We start from the raw sequence: 23,373 nt of genomic DNA on the forward strand, positions 1-23,373 counted from the left end.
CAATCCCGACGTACACCCCGAACTAGTCTCTAAAACCAACTGACTCCATCGACGCCAGGCTTGCCACTGTCGTGCTCCAAAGTTGAAAATTTTTCCCAAATGGTCGTGACGCCAAATTGAGGGACAGACTTATTTTGTCATGGTAGTCAGTCTGCAATGACAATAAAATTATAATATGCTCCTTTTTTGTAAGTTTAATAACCATTGATGACATAAAAATATGGCTTTATATATTTCGGCATGAATAATTAGTCTAAAAACAGCGTGAAAGTTGGAAAATGTACCCTAGGGACACGTCATGGTCGTGAATTTCGAGACTTTAAAAATACGAAAAAAATACCTAGAACCTATTTAAAACCAAATAAATGTGTGTAACATGTTGCCCCCGTTCCAAAAAATATTAAAACACATAATAATAAACTATACATCCAGTATCTATGAAGTAAAATGCCAGGGACATGAAAACGTACGTTTTTAAATTTTCACTCGTGTACCATAGTTCCCCTTAAGTGGCACAACTAGTACCATGCCTACAAGTAACAATCAACCACACATTCATTGAAAACTAGTTTGTGTTCAGATCTGAAAATTGAACTAATACTAACACTTTACATGAAAAGAAAAGGGAAATAAAATAAGTGTTGTTATTCAGACTATTTACTTACAAAAATGTATTCGTAGTATAAGATAACATAAAATGAACATACAAAGTATTGGAGGCTTAACTTGATCTATTCAGTAAATCGGTGAGTGCAGTGCTGGTTTGTGCAGACGTAGTAGAGCCTCATCTCTTCCTGTATGGAAAACAAACATTCATTAATATAATTTGTTTGGAAAAAGCACTTTTGTGCAATGGTTGTTACACAGGAATTTCCTTCTGTTACTTTATCCGCAGTGAAATAAGCGTAATTAAATTAAGGGAACAGTCAGGCATTTCTGTTTCATAGTTATTTTCTGCATTTCCTTTTTTAAATAACAAATTCAAGTAGATTATTATGAAGATACAGAACAAGTTCTGTTTTATTTACCAAAATCTGTGTAATTTTTAGCAAGAGACTTTGAGTAGCTCATGAATTTATTCACTTCATTCACATGGATTCTCCATGAATTCATTAATTCATTCATCAGTAGATTCTTAAGCTGCCACGCCAGTCATTGGTTGGAGATGGGCCAAACCAGTCTGCACTATCTTATCTTTGCTGTCGCCACTAGCTTTACATTTTATATAAAAAAAAAATGTATATAGGCACTGATTTACAATATTATTTACAATCTCAGGTATAACAGTTAGAAATGGCTTAACATTTTACTTGTCATAACAAAGAACTTACCTCAGCTCGCCGGGTCTGTGCCTGAAAGAAGACAGTTTCACGATGACCACACTTGGGACACGGATGATCCTCCGTCTTGGGCAGTGTCGGGTCTGAGATGACGTCGGATACAATGTGGGTCAGCTCACTGAACAAAACACCAACAATCACAGGCTGAGGATTAACAGTGCAGTCAACAATTCAAAGGGGATATTAAAAAATTACATTTTTATGTAGTAGGTCTATTAAAGCACATTTAAAACTCTTTTTTCAGCTTTACAAAGATTAACTATTGAATTATACAAAATTATATTTAGGATTATGCTCCTTAGAGTCCAATGATCAATAACGCCTGGGTCTAGTTTCAAACCATTAGCAAGCTTCTGATTACTCAGAATTGAACTGGAGAGTGGAGACCTACTGATTACCAAGCATGAATTATATCCACCCAGCTACCAGTGTACCCATCAAACTGACTTTAATAATATACATATAGCATATATTAGGGGCATAAGGTTCTAAAACATAACGAAGAAACATTAACTAAGTTGAGAATGGTGACTATTCATTCCTACTTCTTAATTTTGTTTAAAGCTATTTCTTAAGGTTTTCAGCATAGTGTGAAAATGTAAATTTTATAAAAATATATCTTTAAAAGAATAGGTTATTAACAACTCAAGATAAACTATTCCACAGTCTTTCGTTAAATGGAAATGGACCAAATAAACACAACTTCGCGACAGGGGATACGAACGTAACTGATGGTACAAGTGTTAGGTACGTAAAGTATTTTTTAGGAAAAATATTACTTACTCAATTTCGTGCATGATTTTGTTAACATAAATGCAGTTGCTGTCCGCTAACATCTTGTAGTCACAGTTCCGGCACTGAAACAATGAGTTACGATTGTATTAGGTAATTTTTTATTTTCAAATAATTATTGTAGGCTATTATGAATTACCATGAAAAACGCTAAAAGTTCTGCTTTCTGAGACCTATCTTGGTAAAAACCGATAACATCGTAAACATGTTATTTTAATCTAACTGTAAATTGTCCTCAATCATTTTTTAGTCTCTTTAATAGGGGGTGGGAATGCATTTACACACACCAAGAAACTCATTGTCCTATGAGAGTAGTACCTTTTTTCTAAAAGAAAGTGGGTCAAAAACTCATCAACCTTGTGAAATATTACATAAACAGCAAAGGCATTCTACCTATAGTGCTTGCAAAATGATTAAAGATGCAATAGGTACCCACTCAAAACTTGATTTGAGATCCCATCTGTTGAGAATGTGGTTGCAGACTTTGATAGTAGTGTTGCAATAGGTATATCGCTCAATTCTAAGAAATAATAGAGCCAAAAACCAGGATAATCATCAAAGCCAAAACTGCTGGCTCGGGAACACCCCAGCAGACAAATGTAATACGCAAGGCATCTAGATGCTTAACTAACAAAAGCCAAATTCAATAAAAAGGCTTATGCAGAGGGTGTCCCAACATTCAGCTTTGTACCTATAGCCCAGTCAATAAAGGGAAAAAATAGTGCTTTGTCGGAAGTAATTAGTGAAAGGCTGATTTTTTCATGGGTGTTAGTACATCATATAAGGAACATTTTCTAAAAAGTCCCCGCCCCTCCCCCTCTTGCTTCCCCCCTACACCCTTTAAAGTGTATTTGTGTAAGCTTTTATTATTTTATCAATATCTCAGAAACTAACAGCAATAGAATAAATTTTGTTTTACCATTTCAATCCTTAATATATTCTCTACAAAAAACGTAATAAGAGTGTAATCGATATGTTCAGTAGTTTTCTTGCAATTTAAGTTTGAATGTAAATTTTTTCACTTTTAAATTTCAACCTTTGTGTGTTAAGTTGATTTGTATCGAAATGAGACGAGATAGAGAAACATTTTTTACATAAAAAATTGGCGTATTTCTTAATCTTCAAAATGATATTGGTTTTACGTATTTTAGCTGCAGTCAGTTGACAGAATCAGTCCGAAAACGGGAGGAGGCGTCGGGCGCAAGGGCGCTCGCGGCGCGGATCCGCGAGTATAGTTAGTCCGGTCAACCTGTGTTTTTAAGGGGGGGGGGGAATTAGTAGAAAGCTGATTTTTTGCCCATCGACTACTACCATTTAGACAAGAGTTTAGCCAAAAGTATCCACCCCTACCCCCCTTGCTTCCCCCCCCCTGTGCCCCCCTAAACATATAAAGTGTAAGAGTTTCGTAAATCACGTTTTTATATTGTTAAACGACATATTGAATTGTAATTAGTTTTATTGTCTTTGGTATAAAATTTCCTACAATCCTGCTCAGTTAACTTTCGTCGTAGCTGTCACCGTTTGTTTGTTATTTGTATAAAAATGTAAAGATTTATATATTTTTGAACATATAATTTTATGTTTGTCGCCTTAAATTTTTTCGCTGACTTTTTATGAAAATACGTTTAGAACAAAAGTTGTAGCTGCTTTCATTAGCTTTGAAATTATGTATAATAGTACTTTAATGTAAATCCTGCGAGATTCAGCCGGTGTAGTGCAGTATGTGTGTGCGTGTAATCAGCGGGTTTGGTCCAGGTGGGGCTAGCGCGAAATACAATCATTGTTGTAATGTGGAGAATTGTTTTTTTTTTATTACTTAAGATACACTATAGTATTATCAAAAAAAAAAAAATCTTAACATCCATGTAAAGTTAATAACATTTTATGTTCATATTTTTAAATAAAAAAAATATTTAGTTTATTATTTAAAAAGCATGTAGTTATTTTTTTTAGGTATGTAGTATTTTTAAAGGATGTTATCTTTGAACAAAGATCTGGAAGTTAAAAATGTAACACACATCGAATTGCAATTGTTTTATTTCCTTTGTAATAACATTTCCTGCAATCATGTCCAGTTAAATCTCGTCGTAACTGTTACCGTTTGTTTGTTATCCGTAGAATAATGTAAAGGTAATTTTTTTGTACTTGTCATTTTTTCGCAAAACTTTTAACGCCGTTATTTTATGAAAGTATTTTCAAACAAAATTGTAGCTGCTATCAGCTTTAAAATGATGTATTGAAACGTGTACCTTATGGTTATGTAACGCCATATATCAACTGTGGATGCATGTTGTGCACTATTTTAATGTGGCGCTCCTTAGCTGATCCGTTGTCGCACTTGAGCACGATGTTTCTACCCATTATTGTATTTTTCTAGATTTTTGTAATTTTAAGACACGAATAAACAATAGGAAAGCAGTCGATTTACTTCATACTGTAATTCAACTACCAGACAAACTATAAGTTAATGTATTGAAATTAGGAAAACTGATTGGGGTGATTAGGTTAGGTCCAGGAAAGAAGGATTTGTTTACCTTGTTATACCATAGACTAACCAACACAAGTAGACTTCTCATCCCATTGTAAATTTTGAAGCACGTTTTTCGTGTCTAGTTCATGTACGTGACACAAAGGCGCTAGTGTCGATGAAACTTTGTTTCCATTATTTTAGGGTTAATTTCTTGATTTGTGCTTTACTGTTTGGTTATATAACTAGGTGACAAGTTATTGTTTATGATTAGATCGTATTATTTCGTTAAACGAGGTTTTAAATGGCTGTAATAACGGGAAACAAATTGTAAACAAAACACGACCTCTACATAAACCGTACATGAACTAACAATACAATTGTCTTCAGCTGTTCCATAAGGATGAGAAATCTACTAAGGGAGTATGTTTTATCTATGGTTATACTAGGTTTTTGAAACAGCCCATTCAATCACCCAATACGTGTGCAGGTCGTGGTAGACCAGTTAACGATTTATTAAAAGAATCATTCATAAAAGTTTGCAATTTCATTGAGGAAAATGATGATTGCCAGCATAGTATTCCTAACCTTTTGCAATTGATGAAAAATATATCAGGCCAGATGAAATGTATATGTACCAGGTTTATGAAACGAAGTACTTCAAAACATTATTTTTTAATCACTTAGTGAAAGACTTCTTATTAGACTACGAACATAAAAATAAATCCTCCATAGTTCATTTAAGAGATAGGGTGGGCAAGATTTTCTCTGAAACTTGGTACTCTTAAAATAAAAGGCGTAACGGTGATAAGATTAAGAGAATCGTTTCTACAGCTGCGGCTTTGATAAGACAATAAATTAAAAACCGAGTGTATGATGACTCGTCTTACCCCAGTGTTGAAAATATAAGATCAGGGGGGAAAGAAGTTGTAAGGGAAAAATTGCAATTCGATGTATGAGTAATTCTTAACTTCAAATCATGATAATGCAATTATTTGTTCAAAAATAACATCCAATACAATTATTATGAACATATAACATTTATTTCATGCTTTTTAAATACAAAGGATAGAAATAAATTTTATTAACCGTACATGGGTTTTGTTTCGGTTGTATTTTTAGCATATCCCTCATATAGGGAATAATCTATTATTGTAGGTCTCATGGTAAGACCTAGACCCGGGCCCGATTTACTTTTTCGTTTTGAGGCCCTCAGAGGCCGAAAACACCCTCCGCCGTTCGAATCCATAAATAAAAAGTAAATTTAAAATCATATATATATATGAGTCTGTTAGCGTGATAACTCAAGCAAAATTGATCCAATTTTGATGAAATTGGGTACAAACGTATCAATTTACGTTTATTCGAACGAGTTTGCGAACCAGCATGATCGGACTATGGGAATAGGGGTTTATGGAAGTTTTTATGGGGTAAAAGTAGGTTATTCCCATTTCCCCCCTAAAACCCCAAAATATTACAAATTCTTTCCAAACCATTTTGTAGAGCTAAAAAAAATAAATAATTTTGTATATTGGAGCAACGTTGTACGCTTAACGGTTATGGAGATAATTCATAAAAATTAAAATTTAAAATTCCTATTTTATACTTTAAAAAACTGTTGTAGTTTGCTTGTTCATAGATATATTTTAATGAAATTTATTTATTTCATAAAAAGCTATTAACATTTCAATAAAAGAACACTCTTCAATACCTTAGCTTTAGCAGCAAACCTAAGTGTTCATTAAAATAATCTGATCAAGAAATAATTCTGACGATTTTAAGGGAAGGTTTTAGTAAATATTGAGCCAGGTAAATGAACGAAAATTTGCGTAGTCGCAGGTTTGCTGCGGTGGGATATGGAGATAATGCAATAGTGTACCTTAAGTAAAAAAACCCACTCTCCATATTACAACAATGATAGTATTGCAACGCCACGCCAGCCCCACTTAGCTCACTGATTGAGTATGCATACTGCATTACATCGTCTAAATCTCGCAGGGTTTTTATTAAAGTAAGTACTATTATAAATCATTTTAAAGCTAATGAAAGCAGCTACAACTTTTGCTTTAAACATATTTTCATAAAACGTCAGCAAAAAAAGTTAAGGCGAGAAAAATAAAATTATATGTCCAAAAAAATATAAATCTTTACATTTTTATACAAATAACTAACAAGCGGTAACAGTTACGACGAAAGTCAACTAAACACGATTGTAGGAAATTTTATAACAAAGACAATAAAACTAATTGCAATTCAATATGTCGTTTAACAATCGAGAAAAACGTGATTTACAAAACCCTTACACTTTATATGTTTAGGGGGGCACAGGGGGGGAAGCAAGAGGGGCGGGGGCGGGGACTTTTGGCTGAACACTTTTCTAAATGGTAATAGTCGATGGGCAAAAAATCAGCCTTTCACTAATTACTTCCGACACAATCCCTTTATTGACTGGGCTACTAGAGCTTCTAATACTGAGCATAACTGAGGGCAGCAACTCCCATGGCTGCTTTGTTCGTGACAATATTATACATATACTAGCTGACCCGGCGAACTTCGTATCGCCTAAGTTATAGGTTTCCCCTAAGACAGACCGATGGAAAGAAAGTACCGTTACGTTTAATTTTCAAGATGATCTCGTTCGCATCACTCAATCACGTCCTGGTTGAAGTTCGTTCGCTACGCTCACTCACCTTTGGGTTGGAGCTCGTTCGCTACGCTCACTCACCTTTAGGTTGGAGCTCGTTCGCTGCGCTCACTTGCCTTCAGGTTAGCTCGTTCGCTACGCTCACTCGCCTAAAGGTTGAAGTTCGTTCGCTACGCTCACTCACCTTTTGGTTGCAAATTAGCTGTTGTCATAAATGTAAAAGAAATAATAGTGCTGCACCCTGTTGGTAATCATTGTAACTTTAATGCTATTGAACATCATAGAACAGAACCAACTTGTTTAATTGAAACAGCTGTTAAGATTTCTTAATTCCATTTCTCATAAGGTTAACATGGGAAACTCCAGAGCCACTGGGGCGGAGCCCTTTTAAGAATTTCGAAACGGGAAATAGTTTACGTCCGATTCGCATACCTACAGAATTTACACACCAAATTTCATAACAATCGGTGAAGTCGTTCCGTAGGAGTTTGCAGACAAACACTGTGACACGAGAATTTTATATATTAGATAATATTGTATTGTTATACAGGGTGATCAACTCAAGGAGGCCACCATTGGGATATCGAAAACGGTAAGAATTAGAGAAAACTTTAAATGGGGGACATTCCTTTATTTTTTGTGGCAGTTAAAAATATGATTTTATTTTTTTGAAATTCAGCCGCCATTTTCTAAAATGGCGGCCAACTTTGAAATTTCTTATGGAACACCCTATATTTTATCATGTTTTCGGATAGAACAGGCAATTTAAAAACTTTTTTATTCTTGACATTTTTTCGATAAACCCACTCGTTTAGGAGTTACAGCCTATGGAAAAAAATGCCTATGGTAAAAAATGCTATAGCGAAAATGCAATGAGTAAATAAGTCAAATAAGTCTTAAAATTGCATCCACATTCCATAAAGACCATAAAATACACTGTTTTCCACTTTTCAAGTTTGCCGCCATTTTGGAAAATGGCCGCCATTTTTAAAATAATAGAAAATAGTTCTAACGAATTTTATGGTCTTTTTGGAATGTGGATGCAATTTTAAGACTTATTTGACTTATTTACTTTTCGAATTTTCGCTATAAACCTACTTGTTTAGGAGCTACATGATGTAAAATGTACACCGGAAGTCATTTTTCCATAGGCTGTAACTCCTAAACGAGTGGGTTTATCAAAAAAATGTCAAGAATAAAAAAGTTTTTAAATTGCCTGTTCTATCCGAAAACATGATAAAATATAGGGTGTTCCATAAGAAATTTCAAAGTTGGCCGCCATTTTGGAAAATGGTGGCTGAATTTCAAAAAAATAAAATCATATTTTTAACTGCCACAAAAAATAAAGGAATGTCCCCCATTTAAAGTTTTCTCTAATTCTTACCGTTTCCGATATCCCAATGGTGGCCTCCTTGAGTTGATCACCCTGTATATAATATTGACAATAATATTATTGAGAACTCTGTACAGTGGACCCCCTCTTAACCGACCCTAATGGGACCGGACCTAGGTCGGATAGGTCGGTTAAAACGGGCAATGGCTAAAATCATAACATAATGAAGTGCTATTCATTTGGAATTACATAATTATTATTTTTGAAGTTATACTTGCATTATTTATAAAATAAACTACTCTTATCTCCTTTTTCGTATAGATAGAAAAGTCAAAAATAAACACAAAACACGCTTAAGCCAAATAGGCCTACTTTCAGTGGAAAATATAATAGTACTAGGCAAGAGTCAATAAAAATTCCTATTTTAATAGCTTTAGTACTATAATTTATTAATTGATGCTTTCCAAATCCATCGTAATATAGTACAGAACCTTTTGTCGAAATTCAAGATACAAGCAACCATTTTGTTACAAGACAGTCTGATGTTTAAGATAAGATAATCAGTTCTCAAAATCGTAACACACTTTACGATGTTATAAATTTTCTGCAAAGATAACAAACTGACAATATGCTATATTTTTTGTGATCAATACAAAATAACTTTTTCTTAGTCGAAGGCGGATAATCCGATTATTGGTTAATACAAGGTCGATTAAGGTCTACTGTAGTGTCGCTGATTAATAGAAACAAACTAAAAACCCCACTCTCCCAGTGGCGGCGATAAGAAACCGCGGGCCACCCCGCAAGTTTGTTCGTCGGGCCCCCCACTCCTAATGATCTTTAAAAACATTTTCCCATGTATTACCGCCTAAACTTGCAATTTCGCAATAAACTTGACAAGGCATCTCCCGAGGCGTCATTATCGTCTTCCATGATCGCGGCAAAATCGTAAATACTTCCCGTAGTCATAAGTCATGGAAGAAACATTATCATAGTTTACCGTGATTGCAAATGCAACCAAACCTATGATATCATTAGATAGCAGCAGCATCGTCTCCCGCGTTCACGGCCCAATCTAATATCATAACCTAATATCTCCCCGCGACCCGTCGGTGGTGACGGGTAAATCATTTTTCCATAATCGCGGCTAAATCCTAGATATATCTCTCGCTAAAAAAGAAACGTCATTATCGTCTTCCGCAATCGCGGCAAAATATTGAACATCTGCGGCCGCGGAGACATCGTCATTGTCATCCGCGGGGAAATGTTCTCTTCGATATCCACGATCGCGGCAAAAGCGTAGGCCTAATCTTTCAATTTTATAAGCGTGATCCTCACGGATATAAAAGCTTTTACTTTTAGTTATGCATTATTGTATTGAATACTGAGAAAATCGGCTCGAGCTTGATTTTCTGACTTTGTGCTTGATCTCTCAAGCTTGTAGTCCAGGCTCTGCTCGGCTCGAAAATCGACATTATAGGCCTATTATAAAAATCAACCGTTTCCAAAGCAACCTGATTTTAAACCGATCTGATTTGGCCTGAGGCCCTTAGGTAAGTAACATTTTTTACCTGACCCGATGTAAACACATCTAAAGTGCGAAGTAAACAAATCTAAAGGGCAACCTCCTAAAAGTAAGACATGCAATGAAATGAAAATCCTTTTTTAGCATCAATGAAAGAATGGAATTATTTATTAGCTAGTGCCCTAGCCACCTAGGTTAATTTGCCAATTTGGCCGTAGCAAAATTGTCAAGTTTATTTAGTCGAATCAGCATAGAGGATCCTCTATGGTGTCACCCGCTGGGGGCTAAGAGGATTAACATTAATGTTTTATCTTCCTAGGCAAGAGGCCACATTGGTTAAAAAATATTATAAATATATTTTAAAAAATTGGTTATAAATACGGCCCTATTATTAGGCAACCAATTTTGACTGCGCATTCACACAATCGACGAGGACTGTTAATGCAACCCGCATGACTGATGACAATTCTTTTACTTAGGTTTGTTAGATAATTTATAGCATATCAATCTGTCAAGTAATAGTGTTAGTTTAGCTGTTGTAAACTACTAGAACTATAGGTTTGAACAAATTTTCATCATAAAAAACGTAACCGTGTGCCGGTAAAATTTACCGAAAATCCTGGTCAAGGCTCGCGGGCCCGCTATCGCCACCACTGCACTCTCCTTGAAATAAGAGCCTTCTCCAGACCTATTAGGCCTATCTTCAAGAGACTGACAAGAAGGCTAATTATTATACTAACTAAAAGTCCAAAAGCATGTGAGTTAAATCCATTCCTCGTGCTGAGTGTGGACAACTAAAATTGTTGTAAAGAAAATTTCAATTTTCCTTGTTCGTAATAAGTATATTAATACAATTTGTAATTTCTAAAATAATTTTCTATGGTTTTTTGAAAGATTTCCGTATGCCTTATAATTTGTTTATTGGATTTTATGTGTTGGATAAATATTGGAAATCTATGATAAATATGTTCTGCGGATTCAAAATACTGCTCTATACTATAAAAAAAGTGTCCTTCAAATCAGTAGAAATTAAAACGTAAAACGCAGCCATGTCATCCTTTTCACAAATGGCCTGAATAATTGAATCCCCACCTTAACTGGACTCACTGAGTTATAACGTTGGATCCTGTCCCCCAGGAGTCATTGCTAATGTTCTGATACATTTGGCCCCCAACACCCACTAGAAGTACTTAGTACGGAACCAACCTAGGCTACTTATATTGATGACAAAACGAGAGTTATGGCAGTGTTTTGAGCCATTATGAAACCCTAGTTTTTATTTACCTTGAATACTTAGGTAGGCTACTGCTTTGATACTTACAGCGTAATGAAGAACTTTATTTTCTTTATCTTCTCTAGGGTACAACATGTTATTGCTGAAACAAAAACAATCAAATAGTCAATGCTATAACTTTATAAGAAAGAGTGTGTCATTTAAAATAACGCTGAAATAAGTTGTCACCTTTCTGTGTAAAATAAAATTGTTTCGAGAGGTAAATGTAACACATATCTACTAGACTGTTACCTCCTTACTCCAAACCAAAGTTTAAAATTCTATAAAAGTTGGGGCTGATTTAACTTAGAATGGATGAGAACACTGTTAATACACAATTGTTCAAGGAGTTTTGATTTTTACTTCACAGGCTCAGTGATCAAGGTAGGCCGACACTTAAGACTGAAAGTACCAGTAACTTAACTTTTAGTGATTTTGAGACAATACATCCAAATAATATGTTTAACCATTGTAGTACAAGTTACAGAAGAATGACCAAATGAAGTTGTCTGTGCCTAAAAATACCTACTTACTGTGATTTCTACAACTAACTTACCGGCCGGCAATAGCACAGTAGCCTAAGTCAAGACTAACTTATAATAGGGAGGTCATATACTAACCATTATGTAGGCCCTATTTCAGAATTTCTCATGGGGCTAGTCTAGTGATTTCTTATAGCCTAGCCTAGGCTAGTCAAGACGATACACACATAAGCTGTCTTCATGTAGGCCTATGTGGCTTGCAATGTCGAGATGCCTATGAATGACTTAGATAAAGACCTTTTATGGGCGTTGGCCTATATTGAAATACATAGTAACTAAGTTAAAAATGAATAATGTAGATGAACTGTAATGTGTAGTCTAGAACTTACCATTCCTGACAAAACCTTATGCCCACAAATCCAGGACCATCATCATGGATATCATAGCCACTGATCGGCATTTTATAAAGGTTAATTTATGGTAAATTAAAACACAATAATCCAGAAAACTAATATCTGGCAAGAGGATATCAAGAATGTTTTTGTTGTATTATCTGCAGCTTGCAAGCTTGCGTGAGACGATGGACGACGTGACGTAATGTATAGGCCTAGGACAAAACCAGTGTTTCCATTCCACACGACCAAAAAAATAATCCCGCTTACTGGGTCGAGAAATCCCGTTTTATCCCGCTTTTAAATTGTGGAAAAATCCCGTTTTATCCCGCATGATATTTTTGTACAATACCTAGTATTAATACTTGACGTATCATGTTTAAAAAGTTGTTTAAACATCACTATTATATTTTGCTACAGTATTTAATCAATTTGAGTTAGTTTTTCTCTAAAATTAAGTAGAAAAAAATAAAAATAGTCGTCACAGCCGAAAATCCCGTTTTATCCCGCATCCGGTTTTAATCCCGCTCAAGGTCTAAAAATCCCGTTTTCGGGATAATAATCCCGCGAATGGAAACACTGGACAAAACCACAAAAAAAATGACAAAATGAAAATGGGCAAAACACAAAAACAAAGCTGTCTCTGTCTGTCGTCTGTCAGTGTTGGTGCGGTACAGACTTTTAGCTTACATGAAGCTGTAGTGCTACGTAATACAGTATCAACGATTATAGTACAGAAATATATACCTGGGTCATAAAAGATTTAATTCTGGTTATACCATGATAAAACATACTCCTCATGTTTTATCTATGGTTATACTAAGTTGATTTTTCTATAAGTACTTAGAATCCAACATCATACTTCATCTGCAAATACTACCAGACTAATCAATATAATTAACAATAATAATTTCCAATTCAGCTCTGATTTAAGTACGATTTTGAAATGCAATGAAATGATGAAAGTTATATTATTTTATTAATTTATAGACATAAATAAAATTCATTAGTCACATACATGCTAAAATACATCCTGAAACAGTGGAAGCATGGTTCAATCAACAATAAATATGATTGTGAACTAGGCGAAAATAGGTACCACTGTATCTATGACAGTAAAAGAATTATTATGACTATGATTGGCCAATGTACTGTATCAAACTGTATACATAGTTTTACAATAGCTGCTCCCTTGTCTTCTCGATTACAAAATAATTTAGAAAGGCAGGATTCATTGCTGCCAAAACGAAAATGCTGGTGAATTGTAAATTCCCGTGTGAGCGTTTTAGTGTCTGCGTTTTTTAGAGTACAACCCCTGCTGGCCGCTTTGAAGACGTATTTTGCAATTTCCATTGTACCTGATAAGGGTATTGCAGAGCTACACTTACGGGGTCAAAGTTGATTTTTCACGCACCGGACGGATCTCGATGGGTACAGTGACGCAGCCAGGGGGGGTCCTGGGGGTCCGGACCCCCCTTCCGGTCTTAAATATAATATTTTGTTGTAAAATTAAATGTAAAATTATATAATCATTCTGTATATTGACCTTGGGTTGATTATTTTCAATGCCAGGAGAGCTAAAAATGACAGTTTTAGGGCCTATTTTAAAGATTTTTCCCGGACCCCCTTTTACCTGGAGAGTATGGAATACCCCCAGACCCTTCGGTCGGTCGACCCCCCCTCTCCTATTTTGAAATCCTGGCTACGTCACTGGGTATGACAGCGGGAGCCGCTCAGGGGAGGGCTCAATCATTTGATATGATCTCTTGAACATCACTTAAAAATAAGATGCGATCCTCCCTATGGAAATGCTTCGGGTTAATTTTCTCGTAGGTTATGTGAAAGATATCACAGAAATAACCGTGAGGGATTTCGAGAATCGAGGAGCTATGCATACGCTGCAAGTGCGTGATGTATTGGAAGGTCTTGGCAGCGGCTGATGTCCAGTGTCCACTTCTGTTCTTCTTTTTGGATGTGAGACATGAGCATCAGAGGCACTCTGAAAGAAACTACTAAGAGGAAAGATTGTTGCCATTCAGGAAAGCATCGCAAAATGTTGGAGCCATCCGTTTTCGTACAAAAGGAAGGTTTTCGCCTGAGCGATTTCAATCGATTTTCTTCAAGCGGAAATATATCTTTGATAAGTCGTACCGAAGCTCGAGAACGCGCTGTGGAGGGTAGGTGACACCACTGATAGGGGATATGAACGAGGAAGTTGGACGGTGATCTCGTTAACTGATTTTCTCAGACCGGAATCATGGAACTCTGTTTCTTTACATTCTCCAAGAGAACCGAAAGAAAAAGAACCAGAAAGAGGAGAGAAACGAATAGCTGTGATGCTTTGGTGCAGCAAAAACATCGTGGCTGGAATGCCATCTCTGAAGAACGAATGAACCCTCTTTTTGAGTTATTGAGAACAGCGTTTTCCAAAGAGGCTTCAATTTCCTGGACCGATAGGTGCCAGAGGAAAAGACACCTTTAGACCCTAACGGCTGTAATTGCACTTTCCCACCAAAAAACCCTCTGCTGATTTCGGTAGCTAAGGAAAACTGTACCCGACCCTAGTGTAAAGAGTTGTCAATGAAAACCATAGCCACATTCGGCTAAGAAACCCCACTTTTATGGCTTACCTGTTGTTTTTAGTAATTTATTTTGTGTTCATCACAATCTTTAATATCAAAGTAAAATACACACCTTACTGTGTAGAGTGAAAAAGGTCGAATTGTAGTAAAAGTATTTTAATCGGGCGACGGGTTACATGTTTAATCTATGATGGTGTTACAGTTTCCCATGGTACGTGTCTTATGAATGGGAGTATGCGGCTTGGACTATCGCAATGCAATAATTTATGTGATATTTTTGTGTGCAGTTTTATAACCAAAGCTTTGGAAGGGGATGTTAAATTTTATTTTCACATGCCGGGGGGGGGGGGGATACAAATCAAAACCACGATATCATAACCGTCTACTCATGAAGGAATTCGGTAGTTTCCCGTCATGAAACTATACATATCAGGTGTTTATTTATGTCTTTTCCTGTTTTTACAGAATGTTTAACCTTTGTTAATTATTATAGTTGATTTGTTTATCACCAGAGCCAAATAAATCTATAGGTCAACCGATAGTCAATGGTATCAGTGTTACATTGAAGGCAGACCTAGTGTGTAGTGACTTATCAAAAGTCACAACACGCTATCAACTTCCGTTTCCGCTTAGCTGTAAAACACTCGCGAATTTGGACTCGAGGCGAAGCTACAATATAGATACTACAGTATTACTATTTTTATACCCTTGTTAAAAGATTTTCAAACTTGCTGATTTTGAATGCGTTTCAAACTTATTGCTTTCTCATTCAAATAAACGCTATTATCAGGAAAATGATGTAGAAAATCTATTCAAGAACAATGAATATATACATCGTTTTTTGGCATCGGTGTACACGTGTTTTTAACTATGGATTGTTAATGTCACAATTAACTCATATAGGACCGATGCCTGATAATTCTTAAAACAATACATTTACACTTGTAGGGTATACTCATATATAAGGCATTACAAGTGAAATGGTAAAATGACAATTAGTTTCCATTTGGCTCATCATCAGTCAAGGCACAATACTAGAAATGACGAGAGTCTTTGGCGTTGACGTAAAATATAATTTGGCTAGTCTATCGATGGACTAGTCAGAGGCCTTAGCAACTGGACGACTTGGACGAAAACAACTTAACCATCTGGACTCCAGACCATATTAGGCTCAAGCACTACAACTTTCTCTTTCGTTATAGGTACCTATATGCCTCTGAACAGTCAACTTGGCTTGACTCAAACCCTACGAATTAATTGTGTTTCTGTTATCCTCAACTAAACCACTGTGAGCAACTTGCTTTTGTAAAAAATAAAGTCGAAAGTCTAATTAATGATGTAAACAGAACCGATCCACTGCAATATACGAATATACTAATATTCAATGTGAATGGGTTTGAAACATGTCTACAAATGAAAATATTTAATCTAAAATTTTAAAAATGTGTGTATAGTTTAGAACAGTTTCTGAATCAACTTACATTTTCCTTACCAGATTTCATTACCAGTGAAATCCACTACTGCTATGCGAAACGTCGTTAGCAACAGCAGGCTTGTGCTTGCAAGGGGAATTAATTGTGATGAATAACATTAATTACAAACCATACAATAAATCTGAGGTTTGCTGTCGCGGGGGCCGGAGTACCTTATAGAGACAGAGGTTTGAGAAGAAGACCAGTTTATACAGTGGAAAACCTTGACCTCGTCAACAACGGCCCTGGACCAGCTGTCTCGTCTACAGACGCATTACATGGTTTAGCTGGATGACGACTATAGACTACGATACAGTGAATACGGCCAGTGCTTTAAAATGTTCAAAACTTTGGTTGTTTGGCAAATGGTCTACCTTAAAAACTGAATGATATTCATATTGACATCGGTGGGCATTTTCATTTACAGAAACGAATTAGATGGTGTAACTAATAATTTCTCCGTTTTCAGAGCTTTTCGTAAATTTGTTGTTGCCAACGCAACGCTTGTTACTATGTCCCTCTCATGTAGTACTGTATTGGCAGAGGTGAAGATGATGCTTGGTTGATAAATTAGGAAGAAACTAAATATCAGTTTAAGCAGTTAGACCAAGAACAACATCGTTTTTTATAAACAGCACACATGAGAAACCCTTGTGGGAAAGGGGAGGTGAACTACAACTACGTGCTTTGTAAGTTTGTACATAAATCAGAACTTTTAATACGCCACCAACTTACCATTGCCTCTTAGAAAATACTTTTCTGTCAAACCTAGTGAGGCCTTGGGGATGGTTTATCCACGGCATCTTGATCTTGTTTGTAGTTACGATTAATGTTATCAACAGTAATAGTCAATGACAATTCCAAACAGTGAAGTCATTAAGTCTTCTAAGACGTCCTTAGCGCCCCCAGCCTTCTTTGTTTCATACAACTGGTCCATTCCATAGTTTAATGTTTAATCACACGTTATAAACCATTGAAATGCAAATTACCCTCCAAACATTCGCCTCTACACAACTGCTCCCTAGTTTTATCGCTTTGCTGAATGATTGCGCAGCTCTATACAGGAGGCTGTGTTGAACAACTTCAGCAATGACATCATCAGCTGAGTCACCAGAAAGGCACATGGCCCGGTCTGCCAATCATGTGCTTATCTCACCAGAACAAACACTCACGTTTCAGCGAAATCTTGCAGATTAAATATTTATAATTGTTTGTTCAGGATATTGACTAAGTTTTGATTAAGAGTTAAGATATGCACACGAATACTAGAAAAATATGCATTATCTGTAAGTCAAGGGTTTTGCTTCGAAATAGTTTGTCTATGATTTGTCGAGAATTGGACAACGACTTGAATTGCAAATTGCAATGTAAGCCCTGGAAATTATTAGAAATAGAAAATAACATAAAAAATATTTCTATTTTTTGACTGGGTATCTTGACTAAGGTGTTTAACGTGCGGGCTAGAGTTAAGGTGCATTACTAAGCTGATATTTTTGCTTTTAAAGAGAGAATTTGGACTTGATGTCTTTATTATGCAAAAATAAGAATAATAATTAGATTTTTATTAAATGAAAGAGTTGAAAACTCAATAGAAATAGAAAATCTAGAACATAGCTATACAATTTGTAGACAAGTTCAACATTCACCTTCAAGAATGGCACAGTCAGTCAATCACATACGAATGTAGGTATTTTAAACCAAGTATGAATGGATGTAGTAGAATTTTGTACAATCATCATATGGTTGTCATTCCACTATATGTTGTGCTAGGGTGATTGATTGGCTATTTTCAAACATTACACTATTTACTAAGTTTCCCTTGTCTGTGATTACACTTAAGTGTGATTCAAACGATGTTAATATAGAGAAATTTTATAAAGCATTCGTTGGTAAAATCTGTTAAGCTGAATCGTTATATTACGCGTCCTTGTTGTATTCAAATTCCAAAGAACACAAAACTCTTTGTACAGTTTCCAGGAATAATTCGCATTATCCAGGTATTGTTCTAGACGGTAGACATACGTGACTTATCTCGTGGTCAGACATTCTTGACATTGATATTCGCAGAGTATGCAGGTCTGCTGCGACTGGCGAGCCTCTCTTGTCACCTTCTGAAGTATTTAGATCCATAACAAGGCTTTGTTTGTCTGTGTAAACAAAACCAGACATTCTACAGAGGTCGTCGGCCCGTGGTGGCCTTAGGCCAGTGTTCTGAGTACTCCAAACCTAGACTGTAGTACGAAGAATTGGTAGTTACTTGGTGTGAATGATTTGTGGTTATCTCGATAAATACTAAAACCCTTCCACAAATAAGTTCTTATTTTATACGCAACAATGTTGAAGGATCTACAAAAACGTCCATACACCCATGAACCCTAGGGTTACTTACTTAGATGCTCTAAGTAGCATACGATATAAGGTAATACGTAATATGCTGTAAAAACATTGGGTTATTAAATAGGATTGGTATTCATATCGTGTGTATAATTTATCGTTCTCTTGATACAATTTTCCTGCAATTTTATTTACAGACAAATGTCCCAGTGATGGCAAGTTTACACTTTATTTTAAAGAAAAATAAGAATGAAATAGCTAGTGTATTAAGAGCGCAAAGTACGTCATGACATACTGGATCCACATGATACAAAATCTAAAAGTGGAATTGTAATTGATCCAACAATAAGGTTCGAAACATCATCAAACCAACCCCTAGAAGTAGATGAAGAAAAGAGGAAAATTTATAGTAAATGTGAAACTTAATTAAGAAACAAATATAATCTAAATTCAATATCAGTAATTGGCATAATGATTGGTGCAAGAGGGACTATTACAAAATTTTTTGACGAATTTTAAAAAAAATATAATCTTCCATCAAAATTAAAAAATGAAATAGTCATAAAAGTGCTAAAAGAATCATGTAAAATCATTCAAAATCATTTATATGGACAACGTTATTAATCTATGTTACATGTTATTTATATCATAAATTTAAGTTTTTTTTTACTGTGTCTAATAGGCAAAGTTTATTAATAAACTCAGTTTTCAAAATAAAATAATAAGATCGAGAAAGGTCGAATGTTGACTCATCATAAATATTGTTTGGAACGGCGCTAGCTTTGAAGATAGCGTGTTACACCGTACATCTATTTATACTACAACCCATTATGGACAAAATAATATACATCCTTTTCCATCTGTGGATCTGTACAGCAATGATACGATGTAACAAGATACAACACGAAAGATAGTGCCATAATTTTAATAAACCTGTTGTAATGGGTGTAAAAAAGGTGTATTTTATATTTAAAGCTGGAATGGAATTTTCGTTGACAAAAATTAAATATAAACCTTGAAAGCCCCCAGGACCTAATTACTCATAAATATAAATTATTTATTCACTATTTATGTTTTGCTGTTTAGAAGTTCTGTTACGTTTTTGACTGATCAATGGTTTTGACTGTGCTATCGTTGGATGTTGGATACCTCCTATTTTGAGGAGGTATTAGAACATGTCTGACTTAAAATCGAACCTTAAAAGACATCTATTCTACGTTAATGTAATGATTAATCTAAGAAAGGTACTTTATGTCATAATTTGATGGTACGGTTTCAGTATCGAGCGTGAGTGATCGCCCGTATCAACAAGTGTGAAGCGGCGCTCGGCTCACTTTGACTACAAGGAATTTGGCCTCTTTCTCTTGACTTGTTTACCAATTAAGAGAAGCCCGATTAAATTTAACTCGTCAAAGGCTTCAATCATTTACATAATAGAGGTTGCTCATTGGTGAATTAGTGGGTCAATACCATAAACGAGAGTGACAAGCGGTGCCAAATAATGGGCTAAAGAATTAGAACCATAACAACTGTAAACCGTAAATATTTATAATTTTGCAAAAAATAAGTTATAGCATTTAAATGCCTTAACCAATTTGCGAAGAGACATAATTATATATACCAACAGAGGACCACTTAGATAAAATCTTACAAACTTACGTTGATTTAAGGTGTGATTCTTGTACTAACCAAATAGTGTCAATTTAATTTCACGTGTATTATATATTTAATGGTTTTCAACGCCATAAGTAATTTTTAAGTTTTTCGTAACTAAACGGTTTGAATCCTGGTATTGTTGTTATCTAACGTCAATCTTTAGCGGGGCAGCATCACTGATGAAAAACTGTATATGTGAGTCTAGAATAAAATCTCACTCGGAATCAAATTTTGAAATACAACACAGAATTAATCGTTCAACTATTCAAATCCCGTCCTAACTAAGCTTTCATCTGGAAACGATTCAAACAGGGAGAGTTAGAAATCGATTGAGATAAATCTAAAAGTGTAACACAGGCCGTATAAGACGAAATAGGAAATACACATACAGAGCAGCTGATAAAGGAAGGCCACAGCGAGATGTGGGTTAAGGTAATGCATGGTACAAATAAGGCAACAAGTTAGAAAGTGCAAGTAGCGGCATTCCCGTACTGAGCACAGGGCCGACCACGTATACCTCAGCATTCGAGGAATCTTTCTCACTACAAGTCGCCATTCTGATAGTTCACACGACAATTTTGTTTTTTCCTATAAGATCACCACTTGGAGGGAGGTTACGTTGAATGGTGGATGAGTGATGCATTGGAGGATGGGATGGATGAAGTAACTCTTCAGGGCAGTTTGGTTTGACTATGAGTACTTCATTTTCCGTGTGGCATCCGGAATTAAAGGCAAAGGTTAAACATGTACATGCGTCAACTATCTTGATACTTGGATAAACTAAGAAATAATTGGTAGTTCAGTTAGATATAAAATCTTCAAGAGAAGGAACTTCATGGAAGTGACAAAGAAAAAAATCAGCTAAATATAAATACTGAAAAAAAAACATCAATTATAGGTAGTCCCCTTTCAGTGCAATTACATTAGAAACAGCTGGATCTTATCTTCTTGAAGAACGGCGGAAACGTACTTGGGAATATTATATTTGAAAGATGACAAAACTATCAGACCATTCGCTTTGATGCGTGACGCAATAAATCTCAATAGTCAAATTAACGGTTCCTCATCAAGTAGTCTTGTGAATCCAACAAACCCACAATTTTGCCATCAACTAGAACTAGACAATATATCATAGGGATTATGCGCAGTGGAAACAAGCGTTAAACCTTTCATCGCGTATGGAATTATGTTTAAAGCTAGCCGCGAGTAAAACTGTGTACGATCTGTGAAAAAAGCCTGTCATCGCTGAGTAACAGATGGGAGCTATCGAGATACAACTGTGTTTACTCTATGTCTGAGCGCGACAACAAACTATGTTGATACTCTATGTCTGTGTTTACATCGCGGCTTAGTGCATTACTATTACTGGTAGGGAACGTACGCTGTTCTGACGTCACTACGGAATGGCGTGAGAAAAAATAAGCTGTCATAGTTCCCTACTCAACGGCATGCTTCCTTGATCTTAAAATATTGGCTATACCCTTAGTAATATGGGAGTGCCCTGAAACCGAACGCCAGGTGACAACTGTAATTTTTTCGAGGGACATCAATTCAAGGAGTTGAATGGAAACCATGTATATTTAACTAACTTTTGCCTCTTTGTTGTACCTTAACGACGGATACTAATACAAATTGCAAATCACACTATGTTATTATTATATCAGGAAATCCGTACCCAGTGTACCGAAAGAATTGTTAAGCTGGTTCACAATCGGCTAGGAATGCGTACCGATGTGTGTGTCGACTTACAGAATTAGTAAAATCATTAAGTAATTTATTGATAATTGTTTAACAATCAATCCGTTGACATATCATGATTTTACTATGGCTGCAAGCAAATTTACCGATCAACTCATCCAATTCCACCTTCCGCAAATAACAGCTATCCAATTTTGTCATTTTTGAATGACAACAATGCAATAGGAACAGCTGATTCAACCTAACTGGTAACGTATCGAAAACTACAACAATCTAAACCAGTAATTTAGAATGCATTGTTTAGACAGACACCACACTGTTGTTGTAGGATGCACCACATAATACAGAGTAGATACTTAATTTGTCTACTCATTATTATGTGCATGTATGTGATCTATACATAGAGGTTATAGTGTGAGAAGACTACAAATTGATCAATTTATCGCGGAAGTCATATGTTGCGTATTGCGCTGTGAGAAGACTCAACATAGTGAAGCACGGAGCGTGTGCCGAATCTGTTATGCGCCCGATGTTGTGACGTAATGCGTGACGTCACCTCTTGAATAGCTCTCGTCTCTAGAGTTTGAGAGCTCTGAGAATTGCTTCATGTTGAATCTCAGCTTCAGCGTATTTGACGTTATCTACGATAACAGCTGTTTTCATAGGTCAGCACGTGTTTGCAAAATGTTTGAAACACTTCCTGGAGAGTATCTATTAGTCAATGGTACGATATTGCTGGCTTGTTTGAACTATATCAAGTGCAAGACACGTTGACACGTTGCTATTAGTTCAGAGAACATTTGATCTTTACTACAGTTCATGGAAATAACACCACAAAATACACGGGCGATTACCTGGCATGGTGGCTTTTGGAACAATACGTTTACCTTTTGATCTATAGATCCAGATCTAGTGTTTTAGAAGTTGAAGGGAATTTTAAGAGGAATTTTGTTATCAAAGTGACAATTTAGTTTTTGTAGTAGGTATACTATATTCAGTTTTAGTTGTCTAATTTCCAAGTTTTGCATTAAAAGAAAACAGGAAAACTAAAAGTGTACTAAACGGATCGATAATGATAAATTAATTATTAACTCATTACATTATTATACCAGGACACCAATAATAATATTCTTATACACGTCACGTGCTTCATGTCCAACCACTTGCTTTAGAAACCGATTTTACTCTACCTAGTCCAGTTTAAACTTATTATTCACGCTCACGATTCTTTTTTACATCAAATATTTACTTTCTCTAAGTGGTAAAATGCAAATGCGCCTGCTATTACTCAAGGAAGGCCTTTTGTCGTCCGCCGGCGCCGGGTGGTGGGAGGGAGATGACATCATTGTGAGCCAATCAGGAGCCAGCTAGCAGTCACGTGAC

At 35.8% G+C, this 23,373-nt stretch overlaps 1 protein-coding gene across 1 annotated transcript; it reads right to left on the minus strand.

The window, feature by feature from the left end:
- Positions 1 to 641: 641 nt before the first annotated feature.
- On the minus strand, positions 642 to 12,447 carry LOC128992617 (DNA-directed RNA polymerase II subunit RPB9). Its single transcript, XM_054416283.1, has 5 exons — positions 12,246 to 12,447; positions 11,423 to 11,477; positions 2,124 to 2,197; positions 1,332 to 1,458; positions 642 to 794 (listed from the first exon to the last, which is right to left on the minus strand). The coding sequence occupies exons 1-5, from the start codon at positions 12,314 to 12,316 to the stop codon at positions 732 to 734; spliced, it is 390 nt and encodes a 129-aa protein (XP_054272258.1). The 5' UTR covers positions 12,317 to 12,447; the 3' UTR covers positions 642 to 731.
- Between the last annotated feature and the right edge of the window lie 10,926 nt (positions 12,448 to 23,373).

The sequence above is a fragment of the Macrosteles quadrilineatus genome, unplaced genomic scaffold (genome assembly GCF_028750875.1).
Source record: "Macrosteles quadrilineatus isolate MER2022 unplaced genomic scaffold, UCM_ALF_1.0 Scaffold_4__1_contigs__length_99947679, whole genome shotgun sequence".
Taxonomy (NCBI): Eukaryota; Metazoa; Arthropoda; class Insecta; order Hemiptera; family Cicadellidae; genus Macrosteles; species Macrosteles quadrilineatus.